Source organism: Pristiophorus japonicus, chromosome 6 (assembly GCF_044704955.1).
Source record: "Pristiophorus japonicus isolate sPriJap1 chromosome 6, sPriJap1.hap1, whole genome shotgun sequence".
Lineage (NCBI taxonomy): Eukaryota > Metazoa > Chordata > Chondrichthyes > Pristiophoridae > Pristiophorus > Pristiophorus japonicus.
This window is the reverse complement of record NC_091982.1, coordinates 255,894,245-255,909,682: the sequence shown is the minus strand read 5'-3', so window position 1 is coordinate 255,909,682 and position 15,438 is coordinate 255,894,245. Positions and strand designations below refer to the sequence as shown.

The 15,438-nt window shown below is 46.5% G+C and overlaps 1 protein-coding gene across 1 annotated transcript in view; it reads left to right on the top strand.

Annotated features, from left to right (window-relative positions):
* Positions 1-15,438, top strand: part of LOC139265468 (transmembrane protein 255B) — a 113,322-nt gene that overhangs the window by 55,993 nt on the left and 41,891 nt on the right. The window contains exons 4-5 of the mRNA XM_070882485.1: positions 14,473-14,562; positions 15,091-15,171. Of these exons, the coding sequence (XP_070738586.1) occupies positions 14,473-14,562; positions 15,091-15,171 (171 nt within the window). The remainder of the gene's footprint in view (positions 1-14,472; positions 14,563-15,090; positions 15,172-15,438) is intronic.

The following is a 15,438-nucleotide window of genomic DNA, read 5'->3' as shown; positions in this document are numbered from 1 at the left end:
TTTAAATGCAGCCCATTGTTCCACTACAGTGTTGCCTGCCAATCTTTGATTCCAGTTTACCCAGGCCAGGTCGTTCTCATCCCACTGAAATTGGCCTTCCCCTGTTAACCATTTTTACTCTTGATTGCTCCCTAGCTAATCTAAACCTTATGCTACTATGATCACTGTTCCCTAAATGTTCCCCTACTGACACTTGCTCCACTTGACCTATCTCATTCCCCAGAACCAGATTCATCTTTTCCTCCTTCCTCGTCGGTCCGGAAATGTACTGATCAAGAAATTCTCCTGAACACATATCAGAAATTCTTCCCCTTCTCTGCCCTTTACACTATTATGATCCCAGTCTATATTCGGATAGTTGAAGTCTCCCATTATCACTATTGTATAGTTCTTGCACCTCTCTGTAATTTCTCTGCAAATTTGCTCCTCTATATCTTTCCCACTATTTGGTGGTATATAGAATACACCTCGTAATGTAATGGCACCTCTATTATTTCTTAACTTTAACCATGCACATTCTGTTCTTGACCCCTTCCAGGATATCCTTCCTCTCCAACACTCTCCTTAACCAATACTGCCACACCACCTCCTATCTTTCCTGAACACCTTATAACCAGGAATATTTAATACCCAATCCTGCCCTTTTTTGTGCCAGCTCTCAGTTATTGCCACAACATCATATTCCCATGTGGCTATTTATGTCTGCAGCTCACTTGCCTTGTTTACTACGCTTCATGCATTCACAACACTGTAAACCCACATTAGACCATCCTGTATTCTCTCTTAGTTGGACCCCTCCTTACTATTTCTTTCTTTAGTGCTCTCTGCTTCTCCCAATCCTTTGAGCACTTTTATTTCCCCTTTCTAATGTTCCATCCTGGTGCCCACCCCCTGCCAAATTAGTTTAAACGCTCCCCAACAGCACTAGTAAACCTCCCCGTGAGGATAATGTTTCCGACCTTGTTGAGACGTCCGGCGTGTATAGCCTGAACAAGCAGGTAGGGCCTTGGTTTAACGTCACCTTTTGAAGGTTGGCGCCTTCCACAATGTAGCATTGCCTCAGTATGACACTGCATTCTCAGCCTGGTTCGCATACACAGATCTTTGATGTAAAATTGAACTATAACCTTTTTGCCATCGAGGCAATGCTACTACTCATGCCAAACTGATTCCAGAGTCATTTCTCCAAATCTTTCAGTAACCCCGTGGTTAAAGTCAAGAAACATCTGTCCTTGTTACAGTTATGTCAAGCTGCAGCTAGTTGTTATACCACTTAATATGCAAAGTAAAACCAAATCAGAAAAATTAAGATTCGAAAATTAAATAAAAAAATTAGAGAAGCAACAGTGGTGCTATCATGGTCAGGTGCTCAGCCAATCAGTTTGTATAGTCAAGTCAGACTTCAACTACTTATTAGCATAGTACGTGGAAAGATTACTATTACAAGTAAGTACAATATTTTGAACATGATTACATATCTGCAAATCTTTTACCCACCAAGTAGAGAAAGTTACTACCAGTGACTTCAACTCTTCGCATTTATAAAGGGAATGCATTCTTTAAGCACTTGCGACTTTTTTAAACACTTCTAAAGGAGCTAGTGTTCATTAAAAACTCAATTGACAAATCCTTTGCTGCTTTATGGAAACACACAGGACAGTAACATAAGTGACTTTGAAATGCATCATTGGGTCAGTAGTGCATGATGTCACCACGATGAAAATTTTTCACAGATATGGCTCACATTTCTTTTCAGACAAGATAAAAATTTCCCAGGCACTTTTTTCACAAGACCATGCCCATTCAAATCCAATAACTTGATGTAGTAATAGCGGAATACCCTGAAATTAATCCAGTTTCTCCAATTTGTTCTTAATTCAGTTCTAATGTTATAAATGGGAAATTATAAAACAAAAGCGGGCCTTACTGAATGCTTAAATTATTATTAATGGGAGGGGAGGGTGTAATCCATATTTTTAACAAACAGCAAAATTCAAAAATATGAATGGAGTGAGGAGTTTTCTGCAGTATTGCAACTGGAAAACCAGACAACATGATTATCAGTTAAAGAGCTAGTGAGCTAAACGTACCTGGAGGAGTAGCATTATTTCATTCAGAATGAAGTTTGTAGAACAGGCTGCCACCCATCCACTGACTGCCAGCTCAGTTATAGTAATTAAAGGAGAGGCATTCATCGGAGATTGTTGCTCTGTTACATTTCTGAGGCAGTTTAGAGGAGGCTGTACTCTGCATTTCTTTCCTGTAGCAATAAAACAACAACAACTTGTATTTATATAGTGCCTTTAACGTAGTGAAATGCCCCACGGCACGTCACAGGAGTAGTATGAGATTAAAAATTTGACATTGAATCCTTGATGCTGAAACTGCATTAAAAAAATGTTGAGAGCACAAGCAAGCTTGGAGCGGATGAAAGTATTCTTAAATATTTGCTTGAACATCTGGCTTCATTATTCATCTGTTGACGTTAATGAATACCACAAAGTATTGCCACGTTGCACGAAATGCAATAGGAAGCGAAATTTTTGTAAACTTTCTTAGGGTTGCACTGTGCTGTCTTTATACTACCACTACAACAACTTGCCGCTTAAAGTAGAAAAATAATGTCCTGAGACAATTCACAGAGGAGAAAAAGATTCGGCAAAGAGTTTTGCAGGAAGGTCAGAAAAAGTGACCAAATGCTTGTTTAGAGAGATTTTAGGGGTGGATAAATAGATAGAGCAACGTGGGAAGAGAATTATAAAGAATCGGGCTGAGGCAACTGAAGACTCTGTCATTAAATGTGCAGTAGTGGGCTGGAGGGAGGAAGGAAAGGGGTTGCACAGGAGGTCGGAGTCAGAGGAAAGGAGATTGCAGAAGGGAGCTGTTTAGCAGGTTAACAGTAGCAGTAGTGTCATGACAAATTGAGGACCAGAAGGGGACTTGGGAGTTAGGGAGAGAAACGTTTAAAATTCTGATGGGTTTAGACAGGTTAGATGCAGGAAGAATGTTCCCAATGTTGGGGAAGTCCAGAACCAGGGGTCACAGTCTAAGGATAAGGGGTAAGCCATTTAGGACCGAGATGAGGAGAAACTTCTTCACCCAGAGAGTGGTGAACCTGTGGAATTCTCTACCACAGAAAGTTGTTGAGGCCAATTTACTAAATATATTCAAAAAGGAGTTAGATGTAGTCCTTACTACTAGGGGGATCAAGGGGTATGGCGAGAAAGCAGGAATGGGGCACTGAAGTTGCATGTTCAGCCATGAACTCATTGAATGGCGGTGCAGGCTTGAAGGGCCGAATGGCCTACTCCTGCACCTATTTTCTATGTTTCTATGTAATTGATGAGCGATCTGGGGGACAGGTTATTTTCCAGGGGTGAAGGGTAAGGGTTAATCTCGGTAGGGAGATGAGTACGTGGTTGGAGATGACCGTAACAGGGATTGAGACCTTGGAGTTGGTGAGACCACACGAGATAGAATCATAGAATGGCTACAGCATGGAAGGCAGCCATTCGGCCCGTCGAGCCTGTGCTGGCTCTCAGTTAGTCCCGCTCCCCCGCCCTTTCCCCGTAGCCCTGCAAATTATTTTCCTTCAGATACTTATCCAACTCTCTTTTTTGAAAGATAAAATTGAGTCTGCCTCCACCACCCTCTCAGGCAGTGCATTCCGGATCTTAGCCAATCTGCTCCAAGGAGAACAACCCCAGCTTCTCCCAACTATCAACATAACTGAAGTCCTCATTCCTGGAATAATTCTCATAAATCTTTTCTGTACCTTCTTTAAGGCCTTCACATCCTTCCTAAGCTGTGGTGCCCAGAATTGGACACAATACTCTAGTTGGGGCCGAACCAGTGTTTTATACAGGTTCATCATAATTTCCACACTTTAGTACTTTATACTCTATTTATGAAGCTCAGGATCCTGTAAGCCTTTTCAACTGTCTAGCCACCTTCAGTGATTTATGCACATGTCTCTCTGTTTGAGCACCCCCTTTAGGATTGTATCATTTTGTTTATATGTCCTTTCCTCAAATTTTCTACCAAAATGCATCACACTTGCTTTACACTTTCCTGCGTTAAACTTCATCTGCCACGTGTTCACCCATTTCACCAGCCTAGCTAGATCTGATGGTGAGATTGAGGAGGTGTTAATAGATATGGGTGGAGAAGATGAAGTTACAGGAGGGCAGGGGTGCAGTGAAGCCAGATCAGAAGGAAGGAAGGAGAATTAAGATGGAGGTTGGAGTCACTGAGCAATGACGGTACACAATGTGAGGGAAGGAAGAAGATTTTTGGTCAGGAAGTCGCCCTGCCACTTCAGAGGGTGGTAATCGACAAAGAGTAACAACAGAGAATTTGGGAAATTTCTGGCCGTGGGTGCACTGCTGCCTCACTGCCCCGACTGAGTTTTCCCTCCCTCCAGGCCCCACTGGGACCGCCGCTCCTTCCTAACTCACAGCATGCAAATGGTGGTGGGAGGCAGGGCCCAGGCCCTTGGTGGATTATCCTATATTCTGCCCACTTATTGCTGCTTCTGGGGATTGCCATGCGGAAGGTCCCGGAACATGATGGTGAACGTCTTGTGTTTCCACTTGAATGGGGACCTTGCAGTGGCCTTCGCTCCCTCCTGTTGGCACCAAACACTTACCTTCTGAAGACCTTGCTGTTGGCTGAGGCCTTCAGTGGAAACCGTTCTGATTGGTGGAGTGCTCCATTCCCTTTAAAGCACCTCACCACTTCTCTTCTGGTGTGGCAGCGGTGTCCTGGCTATAGCACCGCTGGAGTTTCCTCAGTCGCATTGGTGGGCTCTCCCTTGACCGTGGCAACCCCCACCGTGCATATGGAATGAGCCCTGACCTAGGAAAATGGGTCAGGGTTTGGGGCAGATAGCCAAAGTCCCACCCCGCCAGAACTTTGACTCAAAGAGGAGAAATCCCCCCAGGATGTCGATTGAGAACATGGATGGTGAGGACCTTGTTTGTTAGAGAATGAAAGTTCTGAAGGGCATTACAGAGTGGACTGCCAGTTGATGACCCAACACTGTAACCTGTGTGGGAGGCAGTAGGAGGGAAACGGGGATCGGGAAAAGGTTATAGAGATGTAGCCAGCAGCAGGGGAAAAGGCAGTTCAGGTTGCTAGGGTCAGTCGGAGAGTCAGTGATCAATGCTGCAATTAAGAGTACCATAGATGGAGGTAAGGGAGACTGTTGGCTTATCAAGAAGAGAGTTGAATCTTAGTTGGCAGCAAAAGAACAGGTCAGCCGTTCCTTTATCATCACTAGGTCAAAATCCTGGAACTCCCTCCCAAACAGCACTGTGGGAGAACCTTCACCGCTCGAATTGCAGCGGTTCAATAAGGTGGCTCCCTGTCACTTCTCCAGGGCAATTAGGGATGGGCAATAAATGCCGGCCTTGCCAGTGACGCCCACATCCCAGGAACTAATTTTTTAAAAATGTATGCAGGTGTTTGTCTATTTGAAAGAAATGGGTTACTTGTATGTAAACTTCAGTGGCCAAAAGTGTTACTCTCTCTGGTGCATATAATTAAAAATTGGGCAATGGGTTATATAGGAGTCTCAGAGCATAGTCTCTGTCACCTAAGAAGAGAATATTTTATGACATAACACTGTCAGAAATCACATGGACAGACCTGTAAAATTATTTTAGCTAACAAATCCTCTGTCCCCTAATATTTCCAGAAGGTTATTCGTGTCTTCCTTCGTGAAGACAGAAGCAAAGTATTTGTTCAAATGGTCTGCCATTTCCTTGTTCCCCATTATAAATTCACCTGATTCTGACTGCAAGGGACCTACGTTATCTTCACTAATCTCTTTCTCTTCACATATCTATAGAAGCTTTTGCTGTCAGTTTTTATGTTCCCGGCAAGCTTCCTCTCATATTCTATTTTCCCCTTCCTTATTAAACACTTTGTCCTCCTCTGCTGGATTCTAAATTTCTCCCAGTCCTCAGGTTTGCTGCTTTTTCTGGCCAATTTATATGCCTCTTCCTTGGATTCAACACTATCCTTAATTTCCCTTGTTAGCCACGGTTGAGCCACCTTCCCCGTTTTATTTTTATTCCCGACAGGGATGTACAATTGTTGAAGTTCATCCATGTGGTTCTTAAATGTTTGCCATTGCCTATCCACTATCAACCCTTTAAGTATCAGTCATCAGTCTATTCCAGCCAATTCACGTCTCATACCTTCGAAGACCTTTCCCTAAGTTCAGGACCCTAGTCTCTGAATTAACTGTGTCACTCTCCATCTTAATAAAGAATTCTATCATATTATGGTCACTCTTTCCCAAGGGGCCTCACACAAGATTGCTAATTAGTCCTTTCTCATTACACATCACCCAGTCTAGGATGGCCAGCCCTCTAGTTGGTTCCTCGACATATTGGTCTAGAAAACCATCCCTAATACACTCCAAGAAATCCTCCTCCACTGTATTGCTACCAGTCTGGTTAGCCCAATCTATATATAGATTAAAGTCACCCATGATAACTGCTGTACCTTTATTGCATGCATCCCTAATTTCTTGTCTGATGCTGTTCCCAACCTCACTACTACTGTTTGGTGGTCTGTACACAACTCCCACTAGCGTTTTCTGGCCTTTGGTATTCCGCAGCTCTACCCATACCGATTCCACATCATCCAAGCTAATGTCCCTCCTTACTATTGCATGGAGCATAAACACTGACACAAACCATTTGGGTTGAATGGCCTGTTACTGTGCTATAAATTCTATGCAATTCTATGTAATTGTGAGTCAGCAAGGATAAATAAGCCACTGTTGTCGCAAATGTAGTTAGCTCGTTCATTCACAATGATGTTTGGGTGTCAAGTGCCACCTGCAGTCATAGTATGAAAGCCTTTTATACATATTGCTAGCAACTGTGTGACTAGATATGTGAGTGCAGCCTGTGGACTTGAAGGCCTAGAAATTGGACAAGGACTGAAAACGGGCGCAGGGATCACGATGCACGATTAACACGGGCCAGTTCCTTCCAATGCAGGCAGCACGCAAATTTTCGTAACGTCGGCTATTAAAAAAATACTTTGTGGCTTGATGCCCTTCCGAAGAGATGCTGAGAAGCTGATTTAGTGAGATTTCCTTCTGGGAATAGTTGCTGTAAGTTGTAAGTTGAGAAATTAATTTGGAGGCTACTAACAAACTAGTTCCACACTTTTCTGGCAGAGTTTGAATAGTCCCATGGGAGTTCATTAGCATTGGTCGGGCCCCAAATCGTCTTTAAATTGATCACAGTTGTTCAAAAATCATTTTCTTGTCATCCACAAACAATGAAAGTCCAACAAAACAAGGAAACTAAAGTATTGTCTCTAACCCTGAGGGGTTAGATCTCTTTACAAAATTCTAACATGCTTGCTGCTGTTTATTTTAGTACTGCCAACAAAATGCAGATCTGGCACTTGCTATTTAATCTTCATCAGTTGCTCCACTCTCAATTGTTGCAAGGAGTAAGGGCAACATTTCATAAAATCTTTTGGAGAATATAATCAGCGTTTTCATTGAAGTATTTAATTTACGGAGAAACTAAGGGGGAGAAATTTGGGGGCCGTTTTGGAAAGCTGGAAAAATTAGCGGCCGGCGCTAATGATTCTCAGCTTTCTCTAAATTCGGTGTCAGCGCTCCGGGAAGGAAGTGGAGTGCTAAATCAGGTGCTCCACTTCCTTCCTGGAGCGTTAAAGGATTCAGGCGGGGTGGTATTAGTGCAGCGCTACAAAATGTTCCGTGCGGCGCTGCCGTGATTCGAGGCTCAAAGGGAAGGGCCATTGTTGCAGGCTCTGCATTGGGACCAGTGAGCTGGTCGCGGACCGCAGCCACAATCCGGCCCGGTCAGGCCCAAGCGCTCCAGCGGAGTGCCGAACCGATTGATCGCGGCCGGAAACTAATGGGGAAAAAAATTGAACTTGGGCATTGAATCAATTTTTTGTAGTTACTGCACCCAACATCCCCTTTAACTTGCGCCGCTGAATCGCCTGGTCTCTCGAACGACGCCTCCTGCAGCTACTGGTGTTGCCCGGCAATGCTGCAGGGGTTGGACTGCGGTTCAGCTACCGGGACGATGCACACGGCAATGACATCACGATCGGGAGTTGTTTATTTCGCCGCGCCCGGTCGGTAAGTCGGGTGGCGATAACGGGAGAAGCTAAGGAAGCCACTTTCTAGGCCTTAATTTGAAGACACGCACAAAATGTAAGCACGAAAAGGAGAAACAAAATCTGCCTTACATCTGCAGCAGGAAACAATGCAGAATGCACCAAAATAAGCACGCAACAAAAAGCAAAAGGCTCGAAATTCGATGCATTTGCTCTTCTCGTTTGTGCCCCTGGGGGGGTGGTGGTAACGGGGGCGCAAGTACTTTACCGCCTGGGCGCGGCACTGGCAACGAATCCCGCCATATTGGGCAAGAGTTTAGCGGCGGCGCTACAGCGCTGCACCCCGGTCTCCTTCGCCCGCAGATCGTGACATCATCGGCGCGCACATTGCCCCGTTAGCACTCCGGCCCCAAAATTCACTTTTGCCTGCGTCGGGCGAAAATACCGGCTGCCGCAGGAAGTGTGGGTCGGGCGGCCGGCCGCTACCGGGGCGAAAGTTAAAGGGCGGGGTGGCTGATTGGAAATGTTTAAAAAATCGCATCTTATTTTTCCCCCCTGCTGCTCTGCTTTCTTGGGGAGGCCCTGGCCACGACCGCTCAGCCCAGCGGTCTGCTCGAGTGCCGCGCTGATCGCACAGCAGCCCCCACTCCACGATGGTCCAGCTTGGTCCCCTTTGTTCGCTCGCAGAGTGTGTGCAGCGTGGGCCTTTCCCCGTTAAGTGGGGGAAGGGCCCCTCGGACGCGGCAGTGCTGCATGACCCCCAGTGTGCATTGCTGCTGAGGCGCCTGCCCCCTTTCGCGCCCCAGGAAGGAAGTGGAGCTTGATGTAGCGCTCCACACCCTTCCGAGGGCGGTAGCCTGAATTTTTTGAGAGGGGGGCGAGCCTTCAGCGCCTGGCGCTAAGTCTTGTGCCTCCCGACTGTTACCGCCCTCCAAACAGGACCAGACCAAATTTCTCCCCCAAAATGTCTTGAAGATTGAAATTGGCTTTAACCTATAAACCTCACTACACTACCTGTGGTATCGATGTCAATGGAACTGGATAGAGTTCTTCATGCACTTCCTTTACACCCCAAACCTTGGGGTTGAAATGTACAATTAATAGCTATAGATACTTACTACTCGGGGGATCAAGGGGTATGGCGAGAAAGCAGGAAGGGGGTACTGAAGTTTCATGTTCAGCCATGAACTCATTGAATGGCGGTGCAGGCTAGAAGGGCTGAATGGCCTGCTCCTGCACCTATTTTCTATGTTTCTATGTTTCGATACAGAGTTGGAGATTGAGAGGATCTGTCATGTATTCAACCAGCATTGTAACCCATGTATAATCTGACCTAAGTTGTACACTGAAGAACACCTCCACAACCTGGAGGAGGTGCTACGCAGACTGGAGCAGGTAGGGCTGCGACTGAAAAAGGCGAAGTGCGTCTTCCTAGCTCCAGAGGTAGAATTCCTGGGGATGAGGGTAGCAGCAGACGGGATCAGCCCTACTGCGTCCAAGACGGAAGCAATCCAGAGAGCACCCAGACCCCGTAACACGACGGAGCTGCGTTCATTCCTGGGGCTCCTGAACTATTTTGGTAACTTTCTTCCCAAATTGAGCACGCCGCTAGAGCCGCTACACGTGCTCCTACGCAAAGGTCGCGAATGGACAGCCAGGAAAGGGCTTTTAATAGAGCACGCAAATTGTTATGTTCCAACAATCTGTTAACACTATATGACCCATGTACGAAACTTGTGTTAACATATGGTGTCGGGTGTGTGTTGCAGCATGTCAATGCCAAGGGTCAGATTATACATGGGTTACAATGCTGGTTGAATACATGACAGGATCCATAATGTTGAGCATTATAAGAAAGGATCCTTTGATATGATTCAAGAATTCTGCTCAGTTTTATTTTCTTACTATGCGCATTCATTCTCATTACAATAAAATAAAAAGGAGCTTAAGGGAGTCTGTTTTGAAGGATTCTGTCGGCTGGAAGTCATTTTTCTATTCATGTATAGGCACACTTGCTAGCTCTGAGCCTGTTTGTGAATTTTCTACCATACACTTATATTTGGGTCTTTATTGTTAATGAATCTGTTTGGACGCTCTCTTCCGAAACACGACGCCTGGAATTTCCACGGGGTTCTCCTGATCTCCTGCCCTCACTTCGGCAGAAGGTTGGTGGAAACTCTGGTGAAATGCTGTATGGGTTTCTGCCTACCCTTCCGTCAAAGTAACGGCAGGAGATCAGGAGAACCCCGGTGGTAATTGGACTCAGTCCTGTCCCTCTACATAGAGTTCAGATATGGTATATCTTTTCCCCTCTTCTATTAATTTTAAAAATATTGGTGATTTCATGACTTACTTTTTGAATCGATAATTTTGGGCTCACTCATACTTGTTTTGGAACTCTTTTTTTTTTCCCCCTTACTTTGAAATTACGTCTGTACTATCTCTTTTTGTCTCTTTCTGCCATTTCTCTTGCCCTCTGTTAGAAAGTCTTATCATAATTTGAGAGGCAAGCTCTGATGCTGCTGCTGTGTGAGGCCTGGAGTGATTTTAACTCCTGGGCCTCATTTCCAGGGGTTCAGGTGGGCAGTCCGACTCCTGTCCGAACTCAGCAGGAATCATTACCTGCTCGGTGGAACATAGCTCGGCCATTTAACCCCCTCGAGCCTGTTTCGCCATTCAATGAGACCATGGATGATCTGTGACCTAACTCCATATACCTGCCTTTGCCCCAGATCCCTTAATAACTTTGGTTAACAAAAATCTACCAATCTTAGATTAAAAAATTAATAACTGATATAGCATCAATCGCTGTTCATGTGTAGAAGCATTTCTTAAATTAACTCCTGAAAGGTTTGGCTCTAGTTTTTAGACTCTGCCCCCTAAGAAATACAACTTGACCTGTCCTGAAGTCTTCAAGTGCTCGGTGGCCAAACTGATGATTACTTGAAGTCTGTTGAATCTTTAGATGTCTTCTTGCCGTTAGACCAAGACACGTTTGTCCTAGCCGACTTCAGTAAAAGGAGCTTGTTATTGTTAAGTTGTTATAATCTTTGGCTGTGAATTTTGGCACTTTAGTGCTGGCTGTTAAGGCCAGTTTTGTTAAGAAAATGTCAGCCGCGTCACCTCTGCCCACTTCCAGTGCGTTCCATTTTGAGCATGTCGGCCTTTGCCTGCGCTCACTGGAAAAATGAGACAGATCGTGATGTCAACCAGTGTGCAGTGCTGATTTGACGCACGACCGGCCTTTTTCAACGTTACTGATCCATTCAACGCCCTCCCCAAAACACGAACAGCTGAAGGTGCGTTCAACTGCACGAGGGACCCACACCAGCACTATTTAAAGGGATCAGCAACAAATTTCCCCTTTCGATAAGATCCATGGCTGCCTGAAAGCAGCGGCCACGGGTCGGTGTGGAATGGTCGCCGAATCTGGGCGGAGGGGCCGCCATTTCCAAAATTGCCCTTCCTCAGTTTTGGAACGGTGTACGGGCCCGTTTTCCCACCGCGGCGAGCACGCGCCGGCCCCTTGCCAACTGGCCCGAAATTTCCCCGCGGGAAATTGCCCCTTTCCCGGAATTGCCCCGTGGGAGCTGCCCCGCCTTGCTCTCGGTGCCCTTTCTGTGGCTTTGGCGACACGGCTGCCCTTAAAGGGGAGGTGGTGCTGCCAGCGATGCCATGCGACTGCCAGGTCGGGCCGACAATTAAATCCCTGGGTTCGGCCGGGCTGCCAACACGCATCCTGGTAGCCCCTTCTTGGGTGCCAGGCTGCTGGCCTGGCCGGAACCCTGCCTGGTGGCTGCAGAGTTTGAAGTGGCCCTCCCCTTTAACTAAAGGGGAAGGATGCTATGACGCGCCAGCACGATGACATCATCAGCGCAGCACTGATGACTTGCAGCGTCGGCCACTCTGACCCGCCCCCACTTCTGCCCCGATGTTGAGACCACTTCTGCCGCGCTATGAAAAAAAACACCTGACTTTCTCCGGATTGTCCACCCCATGCATCGGAGGGTGGGGCAGGTGGGGGAGGGGCGTTGTGGGGAGACGGAACCATTCAAAAACGGTAGGTGCGACTTGTTTGGGGCAGTGGGAAGTTTCGGCCCCATAAGTTGAAAATGCTTGTGTTCCTTTGCCTATCCTAGTGCTCCTACGCAGTGCTACCCCAGTGGCTGCAGCATGGCTGGTGCAAGGCTGCTGACTTTGAGTGGGGAAGACTGCAGAGGGCCTTGCAGGATGACCTCGAGCAGCTCTGGGCCGAGAAAGCCCGGCAGCGGACTGCACCACCTCGGCACGGGGCGGCAGCAGTCTGGGCTGGCTGGCTGACCGGCAACAAGGGAGTGGCAGTGGTGGGAGGACAAATGCTGTCAGCTTGAGCGAGGACAGCAGGTTCATGCTCCACGGAGCCACTGCCAGTCCACCGGTGCGGCGCTTGAGCAATCTTAGTCATCTGTTGGAGAACAGTTGTTGGACTGCTGTGACACCCTGCAAGCCCCTTTCCCCATTGGTAAACCCAGCCATGATGGCTAGCAGCACGCTGAGCCTGCACGAGAGCAGCCTGAACCTGCATGCACAAGTCTGAGCTTCCACTGCAGCACTAGGACGTTGGGTGGCTTCTGCTTGTGCTGCAATGGAAGCTGAGACATTGGCCATCAGAAGTTGCATCCTGGTTGAGTCCACAAGTGCCCATCGCTTCCATCCTGGAAATCATGGGCTTCAAGCTCTGTGCAAAGGCCTGTGCAAAGTTGGTGCTGGACTCTCCATGCTCCTCGACAATGGCAACAGGCAGTTCATTGTGCACGCCCATCAGCGATCGGTCCTCATCTGTGTCCTGTGCAGCAGAACTCGTGTGAGTGATGGGGGTGTTATGCATCGAGCAGTGTGTGAGGCGAGTGGTGCAACTGGTAGGAGATGGCTTTTGAAGATGCATTCACTGAGTTTGACCGCTCGTGTGAGGTCATTCAACTTCTTTTGGTACGGGAGCCGTGTCCTGGGGGGGGCGACAGTGCTGGCAGTGACCGCCTCGACGATCTTTGTATAGTGATTCTGGAGGGCCTCCTGCCCCCCTGTGGAGAGAGGACATCTCTTGCTGTGTTCACTCTCGGCTCAAAGACTTCGAGCGCTGCGTCTGTGACCCTGGGTGCCCTTTCCCTGGCCTGTTGAGCCACTTTGGTTTGTGCTGAAGCAGTTTGAAAATTTTGGATAACCAGAAGGCAACTCACCTCTAAGAGGTGCATACTGTCTTTAAGAGGTGCAGGCTAGCTTTAAATAAAGCTAGCCTTGCACAAACTTCACAAACTTTGGCCTCCTGCTGAGCATACAGCCAGTCACCACAGTACTCAGTGTTGGACTGCGTGCTGCTATCAGTATAATTACAGGCAGCACAAAGTTTGGTGCCTGGGGCTCCAAGAAGTCTTTATCCTGCTCTGGGATTCAAATTTGCTGTCTTTTTTTCTTGCTTCCAGCCACCTTGTGTGGCCTCAGCAAGTTTTATCATGCCTTTTTCAATCAAAGCCAATGGGAGGCGCAAACGACCCAAATTTTCCCCCCCGGTGTCTTATTTGGCCCCGAGATGAGCTTCGAACTGCATATCCGCACCCTCACTGAGACAGCCGATTTCCATCTCTGTAACATCGCCCAACTCCACCCCTGCCTTAGCTCATATGTTGCTGAAACCCTCATCCATGCTCTAGACTTAGACTATTCTTTGGGGTCTGGAGCAGGAGCAACTGCTGGTTAGGCCACTCCGAGTCAAGTAGCAAACAGCAGAGCAATGCTGAGCTTCCATCTGCTTTCTAACACAAAGACCGACATCCTCCTTCACCTCAATACCATCACCAGCTTCCGCCTCAACCTCAGGCCAACTGTTGCTGAAGTTCTCATTGATGCCTTTGCCACCTCCGGACTCGATCATCCCAATGTTCTCCTGGCCGGCCTCCCATCCTTTACCCTCCGTACACTTCAGCTCATCCAATACCCTACTGCCTGTATCCATTCATCAATGACCTTTATCCTCTCCTGGCTTACATTGGCTCCTGGCCGTCCAAAGTCTCAAATTTAAATTTCTCATTCTCATGTATAAATTGGTTTGCAGCCTCACCCCTCCCTCTCTCTGCAACCTCCTGTAACCGTATAGTTTTTGATTATAATTCTTGTGAACCACTTTGGAATGTTTTCCACGTTAAATGCACTATATAAATGCGAATTGTTGTTGTTGGTGAAAAAGCCTGAATTGTAGCAATCTTCATTGTTTTATGTTTAAACATTTACTTGCAAAAAGAAACCGACACTGCCTCTTGCGTTTAAAATGAAAATGGCTAAAATAGCTACTTATTTGTTTCCTCCTCCCCCTTATAGTTGGTCGCAGCCATCATTTTCCTCAGTTTTGGAATTATAGGAGCATTCTTCTGTGTGGTTGTGGATGGCGTCTTCACAGCTATAAACATTGTGAGTTGTATTTTTCTTTCAATTTAAAATGAATTAACAGGCACATTGGTCCTCAAGAAGCAGGATAGATTAGTTAACCCTCTCCCAGCACCCACCACCAATAAAACAGCCTTATCTGGAAATACTCAGCATTGCTACCCATCTTTGAATGAGACCAATCTTCCAGTGTTTCAGATGGATATGAAAGATTTCATGGCATTTTTCAAAAAGTGCAGGGAGCTCTCCAGTGACCTGGACAGTAGTTTAAATGGGGGTCAGAAGCAGAGGATGTTAGTTGGGGCATAGTTTGGGGTTTTAGAGTAGAGTGGCACTAGACCATGAAGGGATTTTGAAATAAATACTCTGGGGGGATGGGGAGAGTGTCAAATAGCGGTGGTGGATGAGAACAGTGTTAGTGAGTGGGAATAATTCTTTAAAAATAATCTTTAAATAAAACTCTCAAGTAAGAAGTTAGTTTGGACTGTTTCTGAAATTTATTGAACGATGACATTTATTGAAGATTTTTTTCTCATCTTTTTCTGCTCCGAGGATCTAAGACCACTGCATGTAGGGAGATGCCAACATTACACCAGTGGACAGAACTATATTTATGAGAATTATATAACTTCCGTAAGTAGATGAAATCTTTGGAGATTGAATGGTTTAAATGATTGAATATTGTTTGGAACGGAAATTTTGACAGAAAAATGAGTCACAGTTTTCTAATGTAGGCTGATTTAAAGCCATGCATCTGGACATTGGTGAACATTGATATATGGAGCAGAGACATCTTCTCCTGGCTGGCCTCCCACATTCTACCCTACGTAAACATGAGGTCATCCAAATCTCGGCTGCCCGTGTCCTAACTCGTACCAAGTCCCTCTCACCCATCACCCC